Below are 23,301 nucleotides of genomic sequence, written 5' to 3' on the forward strand. Positions count from 1 at the left end.
CTTCAAAACACAGCCTTTGTCTTGTTACTGAGGAATTAGCGAAATGAATACCTACGTGGAAATTCACATTTTTGAAACTTCATTCATCATTGAAACATGGGTATTTTTTGCATCCGAATGGCTATCATGCATGCCGTGGAAATAAGCTTGTTATTAAAAAATACGATTGCCTGCTGCTATGGACCGCTAAGAGCGAAATATTGTACGCTACTGTGTATTGGCAAAATTCTTAAGCCGTTTTATTCGTGTCAGTTTGTGGGTGTGTATATTTAGCGGTTGCAATAAAGTTCACGCGAGTTTCGTCCAAGATATGAAAAATGATTGTGAAATAAGATGCAGGGTTTTTTCGCAGGCTTGGCCACTCTTCCTCATATTTGTTTATGCTAATTCAACTTAAGCACTGATTAAGCACTGATTCTCAAGCCGATTAACCCTCGCCCTGGCAGGGGAGGTCGATGCGACCCCCCTAAGGTTTTTCGGAGATAGCGTAAAAACGGGCGGCGCTGCGCCAAATTTGGCACAGCCTATGGGGCAACCTTTTTACATATGACCTGAAAATGTCAGGTCCAAGTGACCTTGGGTCAGGTCACCAGGTCAGAAAAACCGGTACAAGGTCATGGTCAAATTTCAATTTTCTTTTTGCACCTGTCCAACTCACAGTTTTGGACTGATTTCCTTCAAACTTTCAGGATGTGCTAAGTTCACCGAGTTGTATAACATATAGTTCGGGTTTTTTGAGGTCACTGACCTGAGGTCAGTTAGAGCCGATGTCATTACGTCGTAATGTTAAGCCTATGGGAAAATACTAAATTCGGAAAATACTGGAGATATCCGCTTCGTTCTATCACTTTTGTGCTTTGAAACCGCAGTACTTAACAGCAGGTCACTTGGTGCTTCTTTGTTTGGTGTACTTATCCATGGGTCAGGTCAAATGAGGTCAACTGAGGTCAAATGACGTTTTTGCCAATAACTTGGCACATAATGACGCTAGAGCTTAAAAAATGGTATCATTGTGTTCCTGGTGATCAGCCGAATCGAATGATATGTATTATGATGCAATTTGGTTAACTTGAACTTAATTTATTAATTTAAGTTTACTTAAATTTAAGAAAAACTTAAAGTACACTTAAGCAAGCTAAAAAGTATATCATTCGACGCGCCTTGACGTGCTGAGTTCACTGGTGCTTTTCGTTTTGCTCTATCTTAATTAGATCAAAAGTTATAAGCGAAAAACGTTTGACCTGTTTTTAGCGAAATTTTTACCTTTATACCCCCCCAAAACCCCCCTAAATATTGACCTAGAGCAACCAAATTTGCACAGGGGCGAGAACTCTAGGGGACCCACCTACCTACCAAATTTGGTGTTTCTAGGTGCCATAGGAGCCAATCGCGAGGGGGGGTCGCATCGACCCCCCCCTGCCAGGCCGTGTTATGAAAAATGCCCTGCCAGGGCGAGGGTTAAATTGAGAATTCTACGAGACTAAGTTCCGCCCAGGAGACCAACCACTCCGGCCATCAGCTCAATCGGCTGACGAATTTGACGTGCAATTCTGTGCTGGATGCCCGAGTAGCATGCGACGCAATACTCATCTGCCGAACATCTGAATTCCGGTCCACGGGCCGGCGCAGTGGCCGTCCAATTCCAGTCTAATGAAGATAGTTGCAGCCGGCATCAACATAGTTGGCGAGCACTGGGGCGTGCCGGACGGGCCTTCATTTGGCCCGCTCTGTGCGGAGCAGTATTTCCAACTGTCTCTGAAGGGTCGCGGTATTGGGCGGGCGAAGATAAATGGAGCTTCGAGGTTTAGCCTTATGCGAGATATTATGATGTAACTGAGAATGGTTACGATGCACCTAGCCAGCACATGTTTGAATTCTGTTGTTACCTTAAATTCAAGAAGCTGAATAATCCATATTCGATGATACTTTGTAAAGTTGTGTAGATTGCAGCTCGTATTCACGAAAATGACGGTTTTGCGGTGTTATCTGTATATGAAATGGCCTTTTTCTCAAAATGAACTCCTAAAATCATGATTTGTTCCAACAGTATGAATAAGGGAGAGCCTACCTGTTATTTCTGAGACTTCCTTCAAGTAATGCAGATGTGAGTGTGACCATAATCTCGTGCTTTATAAACGTAATGAAGCTGTCTCGGACAACGAATTCCGTCCAGCATTTTGAATCTGTACTACGTTTAAGATGATGTCTGGGACAGGCCCGTTTCATACGGGCTATGCCATCCTGTAACGACCTCTCTGCGCACGGACTGCATAATGTCGCCAGGTTTATGGCGCATGATATGGCATGTGTCACCATATGCGCCATCGCCGGGCGGTCTCTCAGCTGCAGTTCCGCGCCGCGCCCAGTCCGGTGCTGTCGGAAGGGGCGCCGACAGTGAGTCCCGGGGCCAGGTGACATGTCCAGACCGACGACCACTCGGTAGGACGGTGACAAATGTTCACGCCTGTTCCGGACGCCGGCTGCACCCCCAGGGAGGTGACGTCGCGGCTGGCCACAGACGCGACTGTTGACCGGCCACACGACACTTGGCTAGGTCCCCGACCCCAGAGCACAGCTGCTCAGTCGCAGTCACAGTCGCAGTCACAGTCAACAGGGGGCGCTGACCACAGTCAACCCACCGCACCCGCAGCAAACGTCAGTCACAGCTCTGTCAGAGCACCTACCGAGTTGTCAGTCATAATCAACGCGCATCCAACGCAGTCACACCATGTCCCTATCACTTGCTTCACTCTCAGTCCAGCAGAATAACCTTGGCTGGCGAATTTCCAGTCAAATTCATACCTATTCCAGTCCTACTCCTCCTAGTACCTCTCTGTGCACCGCCCAGCATTCAGTGCCAGTACCCTGACAGGCACCCAAATTTGTCCTCTTAGCCACACCCAGGACTATCCTTAGCATCGCTCCTCCCCGAACCCACCACCGCGGCCGGTCGGTGCCATGACCCCAGTGACCACAGTAGCAGGAAAGGGCCCGATGGATTGCCCGGTCGGCGGTAACGCAATTAGTGGTGATTATCGTCCACCTAGCCGTGGCCTGTGTACGCCAATTAGGCCGTCCCGGCCGGCCTCCTATTACGACTAACCTGGTCAGTTAGCCGAAAAGAATTCCCGCGACCCGATCACCAGTAGTGGTCGTGTAAAGGCCACCTGAAGGAGTGCTTGCTTATATGGAAATGCTTGGTTGCATTGGTGGTCGCAGGAGGGCAGGGTGGCCCCCTTCTTAGTGCGGGCATGGATGAGATAACACTATCTCATTCATGGTGCGGGTTAACGTTACCTGTATGAAGGTGCATGGGAAGAGATAAGCATGGGTCATCAAAGCTCTCTGTCTTCTCTCTCTCTCTCTCTCTCTCTCTCTCTCTCTCTCTCTCTCTCTCTCTCTCTCTCTCTCTCTCTCTCTCTCTCTCTCTCTCTCTCTCTCTCTCTCTCTCTCTCTCTCTCTTTCTGCTCCATCTCCTCGGCCCCTCCAGCCGAGATATCTACTCTTCCACCCCTTATCTTATCCCTTATCTATCTTTCTATTCCGTCTTTCCCCCTGTTCTCTCCTTTGTCTGCTCAGTGAAGCTCTGCGTGATGTCTCTCGGGGCAAAGTTTGCTCGTTGCAATCCGTGCGCCCGACGCCGGGCCTTGAGCACACTCATTTTGTCAATAGGCATTTGGGGTTGCAGGGATCCGAGGCGGGGATCTTAGCCGATCCGCGGCGGCTGTAAAAACAGTTTTCGTCTGTGGCAGAGCCGGTGCGCAAACACGGCTCGGGTCGCCGCCGAAACGAGTTGTTTACGTCATGTTCTGCCGGGGGGCGCTCCCGAGGAGCGGCCATTTAGGACGGGACTCGGGTCGCGGCGAATCAATTTGCCGGCGGCGGTGTGGCCGTCTGTTCGGAGGATGGCCTCATTAGGCTGCCGGCTGCCCGGGACGCGGCGCCGCCGCCGCCGCTGAGGAGTCCTGTCCCCTCCCCAGCCCGCCATCTGCCCGACGGGACATGGCCTGCCCAGGCAGAAAATCATCCAGATCAGCCTCTGAGAAGGACCGATGCAGACTTCTGGGAAGGATGCTAGAATAGATCGGTGACTGTGTCTGAATTGAGTGCGCGTGGCGCTCTGTGCTGAAATTTTACACCCGGTCGGTCTCTTTTTAATGACGCCAGCTACCGCAGATTGAAGGCCACAAATCCTCAGAGCGTCTTTCCAGCGTCCTTGGTGACGGGAATAAAAGTGGCGGTCGGTTCGGGTAGGGTGCTGAGTGTCTGGCAGCGGTCCTGCCGCGCGCACCTGGCGGGCCGCCTTTTGAGGCCGAGCACCGCCCGCCGAGGAGCCGTCGCTCGTGTAAGAGTCACTTCTGGAGTGGGCCGAGGGCCCTCAGGCCGGCCAGCCGCCGGATCTCTGCGGCAATTCAGTCACGCGCTGAGCCGACGGACAAGAGGTCATTGTCTCTGTCGACACCGACGCGACGGCACGACCGCTTTCAGAGCGGCGCCGTCGCTCTGCTAGCGTCTTATCTGATGTCGCCGGCTGCCCCGGTCCTCGGCTCTGCGCCCGCACTCTGTCCTTCTACCTGCCTTCTGCCCGTTCTCCTCCCTCCGATATCTTGGCCGGTCTTGGTCTTGGATATTATACGACATCTGATCATAGACCTCTGCATAACATGCCCTGACAGAATATAATCGTACCATGTGAGGCAAAACGTTTCCTACATAATATACTGGTGGCGCTTGAAGTCCTTCCGTGAGGCGTGAAGGCGGAGCCTGCACCTCGGCCGGTATGCAGTGCATGATGTCTGAAGTCACTCACTCGTGTCGAGTACTTGCACTGCTTGAGTACCTCGAGCTTGTCCAACATGGAAGTGTGACCTTGTAGTGGCTGTTGGGCCATCAAAGCCTTCGAAACCTCACATGCAACTTGTGTCAATATTTTGTCAGGAAATCAACAGATTGCTTGTGGTCACTAACACGTCATTATACTTTTTTGTGCTTCACTCTCTAGAGGATTGACTGTTTTCTAACGTCCAACCCAGAAAAGTATTCACTGCATATGAGAAAAGAAAAGTTGATTACATTGCAAGGGCTCTCTCCCCGTTCGTCAAGTAGTGTTAAAGTGGATGTAATTAGCTTGACATCTCATCAACGTGATGTTTTGGTGCACAACTGGCCACTGTTTTCTCTATGGTAAAATAAACGAATAAACATCAGAGCCTGAATTTATTATTGCCACCACGCACTTAGCAAAAATATTATATATATAATCAAACCACGAAAAGAATGTGGCGCTCACGTCGACTTGAGACCCAAATGAACCAACCGAATTAACATCTCAGTGTCTGCGGACACCTGAGCTGTCTGTCGTTTGACCAGCCACCGGATCCACTCCCTGGGTCCGGCGACACGGGACAAAGTGTCCGGTATGGCCGGCTCGCGCTGGGTCGTGGCCGACCCGCCAGTCCGCCGTGCGCGCCCTGCTCGTCTCTGATCCGCGGTTAGAGTCGCTGTGTCCGGCCCCGCCGTCGGCAGCCAGCTCGCGTGCCGCGCGACTCTCCTCGCCGACGGCCTGCGTCGGAAAATGCGACACGCGATCCTCGACGAGCGCTTTGTGCTCTCAGCTTTCTTGGCGGCGGCGCGCGGCTGGGCGCGCGGCGTTTTTACAGTTCTGGCGCGGCGCGGCGTGCGGCGCAATGTCGGTCCGGCTGTGCCCACTCCCCTCGCCTCCGGTTGGACCCGGAGCTGACTAATTGCCTCCTCTGCCGAGACTGCTGCCAAGAGGTCCGACATGCATCTGGACCGCTGGACGCGTGTGTGAATTGCTGGGCAGCTGTGCAGGGCGACGGAAGAGAGCCCGGAGCTGGAAAAATACGACATACGGCTCGGCGACCGTCGCGCATAGTTGGGCAGCTCGGAAAGTGGATGGCGTGGGGTAATTGAGTCGTTTACACGATTAATGGGTATCTGCGCAGATGAAAGAGAAATACAGACAGCTAATTTTCGAGCCAGTTTGAAGTACTTGCGCATTCGCAAACCATGAGAAAATGAAGGCGCATTTCCTGTGAAGGAAGATCTAAACTAAACAGTATAACACTCAGCTCAGCAGCATCTCTTCTTTGTTCAAACATGAACGCACAAAATTAAGCTCACTTCTTAAAGCAACGTCTTTATCTTCCTTACCAATCCATTGACGCATCCCCTGGTCCCACCCCTCCCTGCCCCTCGGGACAGGGCGACCCACTCGCTCGCCGGCCGTGCAGTGCCGGTCGACTGATTACGGGTTCTGATCCGAGGAGGCGCCCGCCGCCGCCGCGCCGCCCGCCTCCCGCCACGGTTGGCTTCCCTAATCCAATTCGTCCGGCCAGGTCGCCACCACTAAGATCATGAAACCATAGCGGAGCTGCGCCAGTCTGTGTAGTCTGAATGCCCTGGGAGGACGGAGCTGGACGACGCGGGACGGGATGCACTCAATAGGTGCTGAGGAGACTAATGTCGGAGAGAGGGAGAGAGAGAGAGAGAGAGAGAGGGAGAGAGAGAGAGAGAGAGAGAGAGAGAGAGAGAGAGAGAGAGAGAGAGAGAGAGAGAGAGAGAGAGAGAGAGAGAGAGAGAGAGAGAGAGAGAGAGAGCAATGGTAAAGTTGGTTTTAGCGGTATGTAAATAATACAGTGAAGATAAATCTCATTCACCGATCTTTTTCAAGGCAACAAAGAAGAAGCATCTTCTTTTTCTTACCTTTGCGCAGTACTATCTATTTGTGCACAACGCAGCTCCCATCATTCACCGCAGCTGGAAAGCTTTCTGGTGTACCAAACTAACAAAAAATAGGCTTGAGCCGATATACATGTTTTGACTTTTTCTTGAACATATTCCTGGATTTCTTCTCCACTCTCCGCGCACGGTGTTTGCATTGATGCATTATTCAGACGAAGGCATGCCTGATCTCTTCAGCTTATGCAAATCTGGGCCATTATGGCCTGAGGGCTGTATATGTAACACATCCCTCCCACGTTTATGGACACAAACGGTCTTTATCAGTGATTGATTGATTTAAACACAACGGCGCAAAGAATAAACATATAAGTTATTGTAGGTGGGTGTTTCTTTCTGAAAATGTTTTTAGCTCATTTAATTGCTTTAATTATGAATGTGATAATGCACGATTTTGCAACCAAACTATCATTACATAAAGACATACACAAATGTAACTGACAAAAAACTGTCATTCCTGAAACATCAATCGTAATTAGTACAGGTAAAAGCTGTGTCCACTTTAACCCGCGCCCCGTGGGCTACCGGCGGACCCTACCACCCGTAGGGGGCCGTTTCGGCCCCCCCTAAGATCTCGGAAATTTACCAGCCGATTTTCAAAACTCAGACGGCGTTCGATAGCCCCACCAGGGAACTACCTTGTGACCAAATTTCATTGACCTAGGTCAAACCGATGACGTCACAGGTCAGGTCAAATGTCAGATTTTCACCGTTCACAGGCATTTCAAGAAATGTGTTGTGAAATCGAGTAAATTGGTAAGTTATTGAAAACCATCGATGGTACATTGTTCGTCAAACATATACTTTGCTATCTGAGGTCACTGATACCAGGTCAGGTCAAGGCGAGGTCAGGTCACCGGGGGTCACAATATGAAGTGTCGTGTGATGCATGTTTTATGGTCCATTTTACATGACAAATGCGATTATGTGGGTCACACAGACTTTGGAGCCAGCTTAGGTCACATTTTGGTCAAGGTTAGGTCAAGGTCAGGTCAAATTAGGTCAAATTTCAAAGTTGATATTTTTGAATAAAACGGGTATCCATTCGTTGCAGCTCGTCACGGGGAGTCCAATGGTGGTCTTTGTTTTGCTCTACGTGGTCTAGAATTGCCAAAAATTGAGTTTGAAAATTTGACGTCATCATTTTTGCACAGTTTTTTTCGCTATAACTTCGCCAAAAAACGAGATATCGATCTGAAATTTGGTATGTAGATAGAAGACGGTATGTTCTATCACATGCATTCCGTTTTTTTCGAAACTCAAAAAACTTTTTGGATTTTTTTGGCTAATATATCCAAAAAACTGCATTTTTGATTTTTGGGGGTCAAAACTCAAAAAGTTCAAAAATCCGAGATTGCAGTTTTGTAGTCCTGACAATTCTACACCTTTTATGTCTAGATCATTTTTCTGTAGCTTCGAAGCTGTAGGCCTGACAGCTCTTCTCGCGAAGGTCTTTTTTCGGTCGAAAATGGCAGAACATGACGTCATTCTGACGTCATTTGTGGCCAACCTATCATAGCCTCTGGAATTTTTTTGGTCACAATGTGTAAAATTGATGCCCGGAGGGGTCCTGAAAGTTTGGTGGCGATATCTCCAGCCGTTTAGGAGATATCGAGGGAAATGGACAGGGGGGGGGGCCGTTTCGGCCCCCCCCCCCCTACGGGGCGCGGGAATCACCAGTGGCATCTCTCATCCACGCCAGTGGTCATCCTTGCATGCGGAAGTGCTGGCGACGAACAGCAATAATATCAGCTCGAATATCTGTCACCTGTGTGAAATTGTCAGCTAATTAAAGCAGGCATACGAGTCTCGTATACCGGACGCTTTATTACATGAATATCCGATCTGATTCACTTTGTATCACTGCACTGTAGCAGAGGTTACCGCTTCATGTACTCAGTGACCCCGCGACCCTCGTGACCCTGTGGTCCTTGGCTTGTAAATCAGCAGTGAGAAGGACGAAGGTGAATCCTGGCTGCTGTCACTTTTTTAGGAATAGGTATTTTAGCGAGCTATTGGTAAATGAGGCTGGATAATGGTTAGGGTCCATTCGAGCGCTGCAACTTATGACATTTGTAATGCCATAACATGTGAAGCATCTGCTCGTTGTGGAATGGTCATAATAAAGAATCAACCCGCCCACAGAAACAAAGAGTAGAAGATACCTTTTAATATGTTTTCAGCTTTTTTCACCTTCCCGAGCACCGCAATTCAGCACATCTGTTGTTTTTTTCTGAATTTTGCATCACCGCTTCTTTCACATCTTTTTCTGCCTATGGAAAAAAGCAAAATTACTCTCTGCGGAAAAAGCAAAATTACTCTCTGCACGCATGCTCCAAAGTTTACTAGCCGTGCAATGCGCACATAGGAATGCATAGCCATACTCTACCGAAGCGTTGTCAGAATGATCCCATTATGACATGGTTGGGTGTTTGGTTCGGTTGTGGACTGGACATTTTGATGGGACGTAAGTCTTGAGACAGCCAATCATCTTAATATTGTTCTGATTATTCCGTGAGCGGCGAATCCGAAACGAGTGCTAGCCGCGGCTCTTTCACCCTGTTTTATAGAAATCCAGGGCCTCACACTCACATGTCTTGTCCAGAAATCGAGTCCTCATTTCGACATGCAGGTCAGAGAAGTTGCGACGCCTTCAGTTTTACAAAGTTCGGTAGGTAAACAAGTTTAACGTAATTAAAGGTCAGGAGAGATGGCCTGTTGAGCGCGCTCCAGAAAAAGCGAGCCTAGAAACTGTAACTGGTATAATTCGAAACAAAACACTGGAACATTGAAGCTGTGTGACTGACCTACCTGAGCGACCATGTAGCAATATAGGTACTCGCACAAGGGAAATGGCGCAGCGACAAACGATACCTATCGATTTCCATTGCATTTGTCCGCTTGTCACCTTTGGAACTCTTATGATTTCTGGTATGGAACGATGACAGCTGCCCTATCCAATATATCATAAATAAATTAAAAACTTTTACTGCTTTCATCGACTAAGTGATTTTAAACCCTAACTATTAGAAGCAAGTTCCTGGATACCTATCACCGGTGACTTTCCCGAAGCACTTTGATTTATTGCGGCGAGGGGAGGGGATGCTTCGGTCCAACTTGAAATATCAAAAACTCTAATGCCAAGTTTCATGCGTCAAAAAACTTGCCCCTGCTCTTATCGTGAGCTACATTTTTGAAAAGTAGCATCACCGAACTCAGCTTGCCGGGCCGGCGTCTTGTGGCAGCGGCTGCTCGGTCTCGTCTCTTCTGTCGCTCGATCTCTTCTGTGGCTGCTCGATCTCTTCTAAACCTGCTCGTCCGCTCCGAACCAGCCCGGTGGGAGGAGCGACAACCGGCGACCAGGCGCAGGTTCCGCTCAGTTTCTGCCGAGCCCTTGTTCGCGGCCGGTTCACATGGCGCGCACCAGCTCGGATCCCGGTCACGACCCGCTCGCCGCTTGGACGACCGGAATACGACAGCGCCGGGCGCCGGGTGCGCCGGACCTCGTCCATAGTTTATGGCGTCCCGATCGGTCCGAGTTACAGGCGCTGCATTGAATTATGTGCAGGATTGCTCGAGCCTGACAGTGGCACTGTGCAATTTGGAAATGTGACGCCCAGCGAGAGAGAGCTGCCTCTGCGCCAGGCGCCATTCGCTGTGCCTGACGCTATGATGCGCTGTGTGACGTGCGTCACACTCCGGCTGACGTCTGTGATGCACCGAGTGACGTGGCCGTATTAGTCGGTGACGTCACGTAGCGGAGCCGAGCGGCGGCTGGTCGGCAATTGGCGCCGCTATGTGTTGGCGGCGCGCGGTGAATTCCGCTGTTATCGGGCCCAGGGGAGTGGACCGCGAGCTGGCGCGTGTCACAACCGAGCTGCTCCCACTGACAGGACACGCCGCTTAACACGAATGTCGCTCGGCCAAGATGGCCGACAATACGGGAGGTCAGCGATGGCAGTGATCTGTCAGCGCTGACATGGACACGCAGAGCGGTCACGTGATCAACCACGTGACCTGCTCCCGCTCCCGCTCTAAATACAATAGTTTGCCAAAAACTGATAAAAAACTAAGGCAATTCAAGTCGGCGCACCAGTCCAAAACTCTTCTCTGGATGTCACTGAATAGAACTGTTAGATTCTCAAAATATTATAGGATAGGCAAGCAAAGATGATTAAAAAAGAGAACCACATATTTGTTTATTGTTTGCACTACTTCATCCCGACTATTAATTGATTTTGGCACCCGTCGACGGTCAAACACCATTTGCATATATCAAGTTTTTTTTATCTGGTTTGCTTGATACCACCACTTTACAGCAGTAATTGCTCCTTTGCTTTGAATGCTCTGGCAACCTCTTGACTACGAAGAGCCCCTGGTTATTGCATTTAGCCTGGGTTTGTATTATTACATACACGCACTCTCTGACCTGCTCTCAGATTACAACTGAGCAGCCGGTGTGCTGCGTGACCTACCCCGCAGCTGAGGCAGCGCAATGAAATGAACTCCGGTTGGCAGTGTCTAGGGAAGGAAATATATAATTATTACGCGGTAAAAGTCAAATATTATTTTTAAAACACACCAATACTGAGGTTTCTTTTACGGGGGTCTGTATATGCGGCGTTGCGCCATTTGTTACGGGATAAAGTTCGAGGTTACTTATAACTACAGAGTGTTTCACAATAAACGTTACTTTTGGTAAGCTTTTAAAATGACCTCAGCTATTCGTATGCCCATAAATTCCATATTCATTTTGTTGCAAATTCTTTCGGGTTTTTTATCCTTACAAAAACTATGACGAATCATCAACTGCATTCTTTATGTACGTGCAATGTCCATACCATCAAAACAGGTCAATTCGCTGTTATGCTTCAGGGTCCTTCACAATGAATGTTGCTTTTCAAACGACGATGTTTCAGTGACATGTATTACAATATGGCTCATGAGTATTACCTCATGAGACAGCAGAACAGTAGGACTGATGAACATATAACTTTCAGTTCAGCACCCTTCACGGGTTCTCCACTATGCCACCCTTCCGTCTGCTGACTTTTTCAACCAGATTCTCTGGGATCGCCGTCCGGCCAGGAGTCGGGGCTGGTCTCGTGTTTCCAGTCTTCTGGAACCTTTCTACTACCCGTTTGAAAGACATTTTTGACGGAATATCCTTCCTCCTTTTAAATGGCTACCGAAACTCCGTCGCACTGCGGTCAGACTCCGCAAAGCGCCGTAATGCATGACCACCCATACCGCCTCATCATCTGTACACGGCGAATTGACCCGTTTTGACGGTGTTGGCATTGCACGTCCATACTGATGGAACCGTTGACGGTTTGTAAAAAAAAAATGTAAGCACTAAAAACCGCTACAAATTTGCAGCAAAATGCATATAAAATCTACGCGCTTACGAACAAGTAAGATCTTCATTTAAGCTATTCAAAAGTAACATTTATTGTGAAACACCCTGGTTAACCGGGCCCCGCCAAGCGCGCTGGGGGATGGGGCAGATCTGCCCCCTTCAGTTTTTTGCCAGTAGCTTCTAAGCGCATAATGCCAGCGACGTCAAACGTTAGTACCTTATCATTAGTTTGAAATGTTCCTTAAAAATTTGAACGATATCCCCCTTTTTTAGAAGACGACGTTTAAGTGACGTTAACACGCCGTTAACGCTAACACCTTTGCACGTTATATCACGCCATTTTTGTTTAGGAAACTGCAAAGCTTCAATCACCTCTAACATCTTTAGTTTTAGAGGAATAGTTTTAGAGGAATCAATACGTAATTATGTAGAAAGTATGCACGCGATTCTACTCTGTATTTTCAATTGCTATCTCGTTTTTGTTGTTGAAAGTTGCGGTTTTTGATCCAAAATGTAATGATTCCTTTAAAACCGTTATAATATCCAAAAATTAAATATACTAAAAACGCAATGTACGATAAAGGAATATGACATGTGCACCGTACATACATACCAATTTTTAGAAGAATCGGTCCAAAAATGTAGGAGCTATCTAAATTTTGGTGACGTCACGACGCACAATTTTTTTTAGTTTAGGCTTGAATAAGAATTTAAATAGCACCATTCGATTTGTCGTGAAAAACGGTGTGAGACAATTTTTTGTCTTAAAAAACAGCTTTCGATTACCGTTTTTCTACGACCACTCTATTCGACAATTAGACGGGGGGGGGCAGAATTTCTCCCCCCCCCTCCCAGCGTTCGGATGAATACCCCAGCGGGGGACGGGTTACAAATGGACACAGAGCTGAGTGAGCTGTTATCACTTTAATGTTGCCCTGATTTCAATAGAGTTATGGGCACGGATGAGACGTATTTATTTATTTGTCCGGCGAAGGTAAAATTGGACACGGAAATGAAGAAGTGTGTTTAGAGAATAGTTGCAGAAAACACATGCCAGGCACATCCGTATAGCTAGATACTTACATCCTACCGATAGATGACTTTATTCAATTTTCCATCTGCCCTTTACAAGTTAGGTGCGATCACCTGTTTGCTTCTTGAACTTCTGCTGAAATACAGACTTGTGAAATGTAGGTATTACTTCTTCGAACTGACAGGGGCAAACGAAGCAGCCTCACTACAAACACGCTGCAGTTCAGCTCACTACAAAACACAACAGTCTTAATTCTTTGACCAATAACAAGAACGCTCACTCATTCTACGCTAGCCGTGAAGTCGGAGAGCAAAAAAGCACCCGTCAACATGCTGACATCTGGCGGCCGATTACAAAAACCGACAGCTCTGATACCCCGTCAAAGCGTGAGGCGTATCGGGACTGAGCGTGTCGCCGACCTGTCGGTGACATCTGTATGACAGCGTCGGCTGACTGGTGCCATCGGCACGCTCCTCGGGAGCCCGGCAACGGCCGCCGCCTATCCATCACAGCGCCTCCCACGTGCGGCCAGAGCTCTGCGACCGGGTCCGTACCGACCGGTGTTCCACCAGACCAGACCATACCAGACCCGGCGGCGGGCCGCGGCGGCCTCCAGCGTCTGCCCGCACCGCCTCCGCCGCCGCCGCCGCCGCCGCCGCCGCCGCCGCCGCCGCCCACCGTCTGCATAATTAGCGGTGGGCCGGGAGATCTGAGGGCGGCAAGGTCTCCCGGGTCGCCGGTGACGCAGGTGGCGACCCGGCGTGACCATCGCCCGGCGCCGCGGGACCGGGCGCCGTCGGCGACGAGACGCGCCTGCGCCGGCCGCACGGGGGCGGAGCCGACGCATCGGTACCGGCGGCCGGGCGGCGGCGCCACCGCCAGTCGTGCCGTGCCGCCTCTCCCCTGCGCGTCGTCCACGTGCACTGTCGCCCCGTCCCCGCCCGCTCTCTCGCAGTCCCAGGCCTACCTCTCACGTGCACAGGTGAGTCGCTGTTGGTTCGCTCCCCGATCTCAGTCGCCTCCGGCGGCGGCGGCTGACCGACGCTCGCCCCCTGAGCCGGTCTCGGCTGAACTCTGATCGAGCCGCGCCGCCGGCCGGTATCGGTCGACGGAGCGTCATCAGCTGACTGAGACCGCCGCCGGCGGCGACGGCAGCGTCTTCGGCCCGCGGCCGGACGACACGAGGTTGCCACGTGCCGCCCGCCCGCGGTCGCTGCCAGATGACGCTCCGTGTCGGTGGGAGGGTCGGAGTCTGGAACACCGCACGTGGCGCATCTCTTTCTGTGGTCAAGTGCTGCTCGCTTTGCTAATTGTGACCTTAAGTTGTCGCATCTCTATTGTATTCGCCAGTTGGAGATGTGAGATTGTCTGCTTGAAATTTGTTACATAGCTTCACTGTATTTTATTTATCAATGTATTTCAATAAGAAATAATCTTAAATTCTTCAACCTCGGCCAGTTTCTGGGAACAGCGATGCTCGGTTATAAGTTGTCATATTATGACGCGTGACCCTATTCGAACGGCTGCCAGTTGCCAAATTGCTGAAGCCAGTCCCTCTCCTCTGCCTGACTTCCGCTGACTCTGCCTCACCAGTGCCGAGTACGGCCTCCTCCTCACTCCGCCGAAACCCTGCCCCCATGTTCCGGGTGCTCTCCCCGCGGCATCTCTCGGCCGTGAATATTCCTCCCCATTGCTCATCGCCTCTCGGAGCTGCAGCATGCCCCGAGGAGTTGGCACGGTGCGGACCTCGCCGCGCTCTGCCGGGCACGCCCCGGCGCTCTGTCCTCTGTGCTCCTCTCACTCTCCCCATCGCGTCGCCCGCTCGCCGGCTGCCTGCGTGTCACCTGTCTTGAGGCTCGCTGCCGCCGGTCGCCAACAGAAATAGCCCACACCGACCGCTCTCAGGGCTGCCGGGACGGTCCCAGGCCGTGGCCAGGGGCACGGCGAAACGGGACGGGACAGGCCGGGCACGGCGGGACCGTCCCAGACCGTCGAGCAAGAGCCTGGCGAGGAGGGGCAGCCCGTCGAGCTAAGGCTCGCTAAAATAGCATTGAACCGTCACTACGGCCCCGTAAGAAGCGTCCGAGCTGTCGCTTGAGCTCACTGAAATAGGCCCGACGAGAAGGATCCAAACCGTCGCTGCAGACACAGCGAGATGGGACAGGCGGGTCCCGACTGTGGCAAGGGCCCATCGAGAGAGGGTCGGACCCGGGACCCTCTCTAGGGCCCGGTAAGAACACCATTCGTAACACCCACAACATCCGTTAGCCCGGTAAGAAGTTCTGAAACTGTCTCTTAAGCTCACCAAAAAAGGCCCGTGCTCTGGAACCCAATGAGAAGGAACTAGACCAACGCTAGGATCCTGCGAGAGGGTATAAGACAGTCCCAAAGGCCGCTAGAAAGACGTTGACCTCGGTAAGGCAGCTAAGACAAAGCCTACCCGGTTGTTTCTGCAGTGGACAGTGTCCACGTTTTGTTTCGGTTGGCCACGACCCCCTTCAAATCCATCTGATACGTGTGATGTGGTTTGCTCAGAAGGCCGTAAATGCATGCGATCGAACTCCGATTAGAGAGGATTTTGAATAAAGAGTCCACGGAATGAAGTCTGATTAGGTCGGCTCAACCCGAAGATGTCAGAACACAACTAAGGACTGTTGGTTCTATCGCTAGATAAGGAAAGCTTATCTGCGGTAAATTCAATCATGTCAAGATGCCGACATAAGTTCTTATTTGCAGCCAAACAGGCATATTCTGGAGATGAAATCGAAACATGCATTCTGAATCAAAAGTATCAACTAGCTCCTGTTGATGCATGTATTGCATCGTGATGCGAATGAACGCGAAATGAAGTTCATGAACAAATTGTTCGTCACTAATAAGATCTGGAAAGTTCGCATAAGGTGGCCAGAAAGTGAGCTGAATCTACTGGTTTGGTAGTTTAATGGCGAAGAAGTCATAAGTGCAGTGCAAACACAATTGAAAATGTGCCATCCCTCAAACTGTGAAGTGTGTGGGGAGTCCAATGCGAATTGTGTGCCTGGGATCTGTTGAATGGCCCAAACAGCTCGTGAGAACCCCGCATTATGTCTAGAAGTTGTGGAACAGCATTGGAACACCTTGACTAGTCCTGAATGAGTGCCTACAGGCTCGCTGAAACATACGAGAATTGTAAAATTGCTCAGTCAGTGGTAAAGAGTGATTTTGTAAACATTCTCTTAGACAGAAAGGTTCGCAATAACGTATTTTAAATATTACATCTCATCTGCCCTCATGCTGCCCAGAAACTAATGAATATTCTGTTAAAACACAGACCGTATCCATATCTCATTAGCAGCCGATTCCTACCTCCAGCTGGCTGTCGTCAAACCTGTATCTGTCGCCGTGTGATATGGTTTCTTACGTCACCAATGACTCAGCGTGATTCACTCCACGCGCACCAGTCAATCACATGCGGCTTTGCAACGATGCAGCCGCGCTGACGGCACTGGCTCGAGCTGGGCTGGCCGTGTTGACAGCGTGCACCTGTCTGTCGGGGGTGGTGGGTGAGCTTGTGCTATCGCAGGGGTGGGCAGACCTAGTCAGACGCGTGGGGGCTCATCGGCACACATTTGTGGGCTGTCGTTTCGTTAGTCATCTACATGGCGAGCAATGTAGGTCGGGAATATTAAAGCAAAGTCTTATCCGTCCGCCTTTTTTCCGTGTACCATCCACAAAGATGATGAATCCATGCAGGAGTCGTTCAGGCCTGAACACATCTACAGCCCGAGGGTTTCACTCAGGGGTTTTCAAACGTCATAGGTCATGTGTATTGTGCATTGTGTGGTGAAACTGTTTCATTTCATTATCATTCGTGATGATTAAACTGTCAAGACTTTCGGAAGTCATTTATCACCCATGCATCAAATTCTTGTAAAAAAAAATGTTTTGAGATCAATTTTTAGCGTATTATAAGATTTGGTAACGCTTTTCAATGTGCACAGTAAAGTAAATACGATATTTTAAGGAAAGAAATATACATGGAAGTATGCATAAGAAAGAAGACAGCGACACACACATGTTTAAATTGCGCCTATATCTCGTCTCAGGTTAGTTTGTCCTTTATTCGCTGCGCCCTTGACCTTGCTAAACCCTGCTGTTCATAGTCAAAGTTCAAACCACAACCCTGTGTACGTTATAGTGCCCTACCCAATGCTCATAGCAATATTGTCCCACATACCGCTTGACGTCGTACCCAGTTTCGAATACTCAGTATCAAAATGAAACCTTTATTGAAGAGTTACCGTTACCACTTTCAGTTTTTGTTTTCAAGATACGTACGCCTATTTATTCATGCTTTGTTCATTGCTCGGAGCACAAATGTTCATATCCACATATTGGAATTTCGATATCATAGCATAAATTTGTATGACAATGGATGGTTTCATTGAATTATGAATGAGTGCTATGCATCATTTTTATTATTGTTAATTGAAAAGTCTATGCTTTCTCTGGCCGCTGCTGCAGAGTTGTGCTCGGCTCATACTAAGTTCCATTCACATTGTTTGAACCGAGTCGCGTAAAAGTCCAAAAAACTATGTTACGAGGCGAAATTGTATTATTATGCAATCACCAACACTCTCAGTTAATTATTTGATATTTCATTTCCGGCATAAGTACCATGTGCTAACAGCTATAATACTCAGATTCTCTCGTAAACAAGTGCTTTTTGTTGTCTGGTAAAAAGTACATGAGTAAAAACGCCAGCCCGTTACGTCAGAACTGACCCACGTGGGAAAAAACCGTGTCGTCAAAGGCAAGCATTCCGTTTCGTTGTCTGATGAGCACACCGATAACTGAGCCAAATCCACACCCTATCAGTTGATGTGAGCCGAGCACAGCCCTGCTGGATAGCGTGCCGTCGTGCAGTGGCGTCTACCGAGTGTTTGTCTCTCTCTCTCAGTGCCCTCGTATCGCCACCACTGGCCCCGCCCCGCCCGTGACCCGGCCGCGCACAGCGTACTGACCACCCTGTCTCGTTTGACCCGCAGATTGACCCGTCACCTGTGACATGATGGCCTCCATAGATTTAAAATCACCCCTGCCCACTGATGGACCCTCTGTTACCCTCACCATCCGCCTGCTCATGCAGGGCAAGGTAGGTGGCCCTGGCATGTCCGGAGTCGTGGCACCCCCGCACACACTCGCACACCGCACGAACCACCTGATTGGTGTTGGCTTGTCTGTCTTTGATGTCGTGCAGATAAATCTGATTTTGTGTGCCTGCTCTCTCTGCTCTGCATTCTCTCTCTCTCTCTCTCTCTCTCTCTCTCTCTCTCTCTCTCTCTCTCTCTCTCTCTCTCTCTCTCTCTCTCTCTCTCTCTCTCTCTCTCTCTCTCTCTCTCTCTCTCTCTCTCTCTCTCTCTCTCTCTCTCTCTCCCATTCTCGGCCCGCTCTGAGTGCCGGTAGTCCCGCACGCGGGGAGTTCAGTGTGCCGCGGCCGCCGCGATGTTTGTTTTCGTGCCTCAGTGGTGTGTATATGTGCCCGGAGGGACCGACTGTCCCCGACCGGGTCCGGCCAGTCCGGTCCACCTGTCCGGCAGAGGGTGGGAGGAGGCTCCTCCTCCCTCTGCCCCCGGGTGTGCCCCGCTCTGAGTCGGGTCAGAGCGCTGTGCTGCGGGGGCAGTCGGGGTGACCTGGTGACCCAGGGAGGAGCGGGACTGATCTGACCGGGTCGGGCCGCTTCGGCTGGGGCTTGCAGTGTGTTCTTTGCATGGCTCGACGCTCGTGGTGTGTCGTGTGGTGACAGTGCTAGCGCAAAGATGAAGGTAGCAGCGGTGGAAAGCAGTTGGGTAATGTTTGAACAAAGTTTTATGTTCAAAATTATGTAGCTGAAAATAATTAATCCCATCCTGATCCATATTTGATATCGAAAGTACCTATCCATTTTCATTACTTTTCTTTCTACGGTCATATACATTACAACAGCTCCATTGAAAGTTACAGATTTTAAAAGCAGTATTTGCATATCATCATGTTAACCCGCGCCCCGCTGGGCTATTCAGCCATACGCGCCCTGCTGGGGGGGGGGGGGGGCAGATTCTGCCCCCCTGTCTAACTTCCGAACCGATGGTCGTAGAAAGACGGGGAAAACGGCAATCGAAAGCTCTCAACAAGGCGGATCTTAACAGCCCAATTTTTTTGCTTAAGTAGGTCAGAGGTCAGGTCAAGGTCAGGTCAAGGGTACAAAATGCAAGTTTCTACAGTATCGGCCTTGCACCGTAGTTGCCGAAGAATGGACTGAGACTGATTGCCCAAAACGTGTTCTTAGACTACCAAGACAATATTCGTTGCACACAATGTCATTCAAAGGTCAAGGTCAAGGTCAGGTCAGGTCAGGTCAGGTCACCAAAAGCAAAATATAGAAAAGGGCATGTGCGACACATGTTTTATGGGTCATTTTACTCATGGAATTCAATAGGCACACTCAATAAGTGATATGGACCACCTCTGGATGAATTTCAGGTCGAGGTCAGGTCAAGGTCAGGTCAAGTGAGGTCAAATTTTGAAGTTGGTTGTTAAGGCCTAAAAAGGTGTCTATCCGATGCAGTTTTTCACGGCGAATCGAATGGTGCTATTTTTGTTTCCGTACGAGGTCTAGAACTTCCAAAAAAAATCATTTTTCAAAAATTTTGTGTGTCGTGACGTCATAAAATTTTGAATAACTCCCACATTTTTGAACCGATTCTTCTAAAAATTGGTATGTAGGTGCACATAGACCACTTCTTTGACATATATTCCGGTTTTTTCGATAAACTCAATATTTTGGATTTTATAAACATTTTCCCAAAAAAGTCAGTTTTTTGGAAAAATTTTGGCCAAAATCCAAAATTTTCAAAAAACCGAGATAGCCATTTGATAGACAAAGTAGAATCACGTATAACCTTTTTTGTTACGTCTTGATTCCTTTAAAAATGAAGATGTTAGCGGCGTTTGAAATTTTGCCGTTTTTGAGGCGAAAATGGCGAACATGACGTCACTAAAACGTCAATTTCTCAAAAAATTTCCGACGGATTTCGCTCAAATTTTCAGGGAACGTGTCAAATTGATGTATGATAAGGTACTGAAAGTTTGGCGTCGCTGGCGTAACGCGTTTAGAAGTTATTGGCGAAAAACGGGAGGGGGGCAGATTCTGCCCCCCCCCCAGCGGGGCGCGGGTTAATATTGGCTTCAGCTTTTTGATGATGGACACCGAGAGCTACATGCTTATAAATGATCCCACGTTTTTTATATAAATTAAGCGTTATCATGCACCTCCGTGATGAGTTCAAAAACACCCAACTGTCTTATTTGTTTGCATACATGCGCTCGTTGCCTGCCGCCTCGGAAGCGCAGCTCTCGCACAACTCTGCCGTTGCCTCCCTCGCCGGACCCGCGCCGAACAGTGCCGGACCCGCGCCGGGCCGACTGGGCCGTGCCGAACGGTGCCGCGCCGCGCCGGTCGCGACAGGGCCGACGGCGGGTATTCTCGGAGATGCGCCCGGTATGCCAGCGGGGGCCGTGGTCGCGCACGTGCCGCCGCTAGACAGATGTCAGAGCTGCGTCCGAGGCAGCACCGCAGTGGGCAGGGACCAACAGCGGCCGCAGACCCCGCGCGGCGCTGGTCTGGTACCGTGAGGCTGGCCTGAAAATGTATTGTGTAGACCAAGCTAGTGTGGCTGTGATAGCTGTTGGTCAAGTCTGAGACGGCGTAGCGCACGCTGGTTTTTGCCTATGGACCACGCTGGTTTTCGCTTGTGGACCACGCTGGCTTGGTCTGGGGACCATGCGATTCTTGACTGATTCAGTGACCCACGCCCATGGGCTACATCAAATAATAAAGTCAAATAAACGAAGTTTACTAAAAGATAATGAAAAGATAGTTCAGTAATTAAAGCAGGATGCTCCTAGATCGGAGGAAAAATTAAATACAGATGCTTCCAAAGAATCATAAGCATTTTTTCCTATAGTGTGCTAGCAGAATAGTTATGCAAGCTCAAAGCTCAAATTCCTATTTTGTGTTCAAGGATGATGCATAGCGTCAACGCCCATACATTCAGCGCTTTAACCGGAAAGCACTTGCATACCACTCGCGGAAATTGTAAGCAATATTCTCACACTTTGAATGTAATTTGAATTCTTCATAATGCAAAAATGGACGGAATGTCAATTTCAACATTTGTGACAAATTTGTTGGGCTTCTGATGCTGAGAATGCAATTTGTCTAAGATACGGCACACGAGGGCACTTGTATACGCGAATGCTGTCCGGAAAATGTGTTCAGCAAACGCGAACAAAGCAGTGCTCATGTGGAAAATTTGGCACCATAGCAGATAATATAGTTCATTTGAAAAACCAAATGGGCGCAATATACTAGTGGGACAGAAAAGCGTCTCAAATGGGCTGCAGTTCGCCTTTTCTGGGAAACCTTTTACCTGTCGCTGCCTATTGCTTCTCTAACACTGACTTATAGCGCTTCAGCTATAACCAGCGACGGAAATTGAATTTGGTCCACAAATGAGAACACAAACGATAAACAACCAATTATCCTGCTGGGACAGCGGCGGCCCTCAGTGATGGATGCTCCAAATGGCCTGTGGTGCCAGGCGTGTTTACACACCCGCAGTCGCTCTCGCAAGGGAACCGACCCACGCGCGTCGGTCTCCGGCGCGGAACGAGCCAAACGCGTTTTGACACCCATTCACAACTTCCAACTCTCGTTACTTTGTAGTTGGAAGGTCACGGCTAGGCTGAGCAGGTGATGCCTTCTGTTTGAGGAGTGGAGAAGTGGCAAGCTTGATATATGTAGAAGCTCGGTATAGCCAGAAAAAATCATTCAATGATGTTATTTAGTCTCAATTGCTCTTCTTGAAGGCTTGCCAATAACATAAAAATTAGTTAGGGTGATGTTTATTATGCAAACCTTCACCAATTGCAAGCACAGCAGTAAGATGTGAGAGCTTTGGAAAGTTTTACGAAAACGATGATTGTCTGCTGGAAATGAGGGGATCTATAGGGGACCAAATTATTCGGGTGTGACCAACTTTGTCCCGTTAGCTTTCATGAAGTTGAGACGGTTGATTAGGTAACAGAAGTCGGGCCATCATGGAAAATTGCGAGGCGCTCTATGCCTAGTCCTTGAACTCATAGAAATTGAAAAATGAAACATCAAGACAACGTTTTGATACCGAACCTATAGATTTGTGAAACCGTATACATAAGAAGCCTAGGATGAAGACAGTATGCCAAATTTTATTTAAAATATCACTGCAATACTCTCTGAATTTCATCTATAAGCCCTTTTGTTTTTCATTGCTAGTTTTTCTTTGAAACTTATATGAGTGGCTTAATAGAATTTTACGCAACTCTTCAGTGATTACGGAGCGAGCGAAGCGAGCGTAGTCTTTCCTTAGATTAACGGAAATTTCTGAGTATGAGCGGCCGGCCGGCCGGCCGGCCGTGGTCACGCTTTTGCGAGGCTTATATCTCAGCAACCACTTGACCGATTTACATGCGGTAAATTTTGTAGGGTAGCTTCATTCCTTCTACCAAGTATTGGACTATTCCCGATGCATGTGGGTGACCCCTTATGCACGTGCCACGTGCAAAACGAAGAGGTGTCAGTTTTGTAATTGTTGCAATATCTCGGTAACTACTTGGCCGATTGCGCTGAAAGTTGGCATGTAGGTAGGCACCCACTAGACACTGCATATCCATGTGCCAGAGTTGGGGTGCTGCTGCACGTGCGCACGTGCAGGGGTCGTTTCCAGATCTCGAGAACGGCTCGACCGATTGCGCTCAAATTTGGTACACAGTTAGGGACCGGTTAGTAGGGTGCCGTGCACAAGTCAGTTGGGACCCATTTTGCACGTGCGTACGTGCAGGGTGCCGCTTCCAGATCTCGAGAACGGCTGGGCCGATTGTGCCCAAATTTGGCACATCGCTAGAGACCGTTTAGTAGGGTGCCGTGCACAAGTCAGTTGGAGGTACCCCCTCACAATTTCGCACGTGCAAGGCCCACCCTCTCGCTCGCTCCGTTAGTCGCCCCAAAAGGCGTTATACTGGTACTAATTCCCTTCATATGCCTTCTTTGCAACCCTAAGTACTATCAGTGTGCTATATGTTGATTGAA

The 23,301-nt window shown here is 49.3% G+C and overlaps 1 protein-coding gene across 3 annotated transcripts in view; it reads left to right on the forward strand.

The window, feature by feature from the left end:
- Nucleotides 1-14,020: 14,020 nt before the first annotated feature.
- Nucleotides 14,021-23,301, forward strand: part of LOC122364434 (poly(rC)-binding protein 3-like) — a 71,693-nt gene continuing 62,412 nt past the window's right edge. For all 3 annotated transcript variants that reach the window (XM_043334921.1, XM_043334834.1, XM_043335004.1), the window contains exons 1-2: nt 14,021-14,136; nt 18,182-18,288. In XM_043334921.1, coding sequence (XP_043190856.1) covers nt 18,202-18,288 — 87 coding nt within the window. In that variant the 5' untranslated portion in view covers nt 14,021-14,136; nt 18,182-18,201. The remainder of the gene's footprint in view (nt 14,137-18,181; nt 18,289-23,301) is intronic.

This window comes from Amphibalanus amphitrite, unplaced genomic scaffold, assembly GCF_019059575.1.
Source record: "Amphibalanus amphitrite isolate SeventyFive unplaced genomic scaffold, NRLGWU_Aamphi_draft 000003F_arrow, whole genome shotgun sequence".
NCBI classification, from domain to species: Eukaryota; Metazoa; Arthropoda; class Thecostraca; order Balanomorpha; family Balanidae; genus Amphibalanus; species Amphibalanus amphitrite.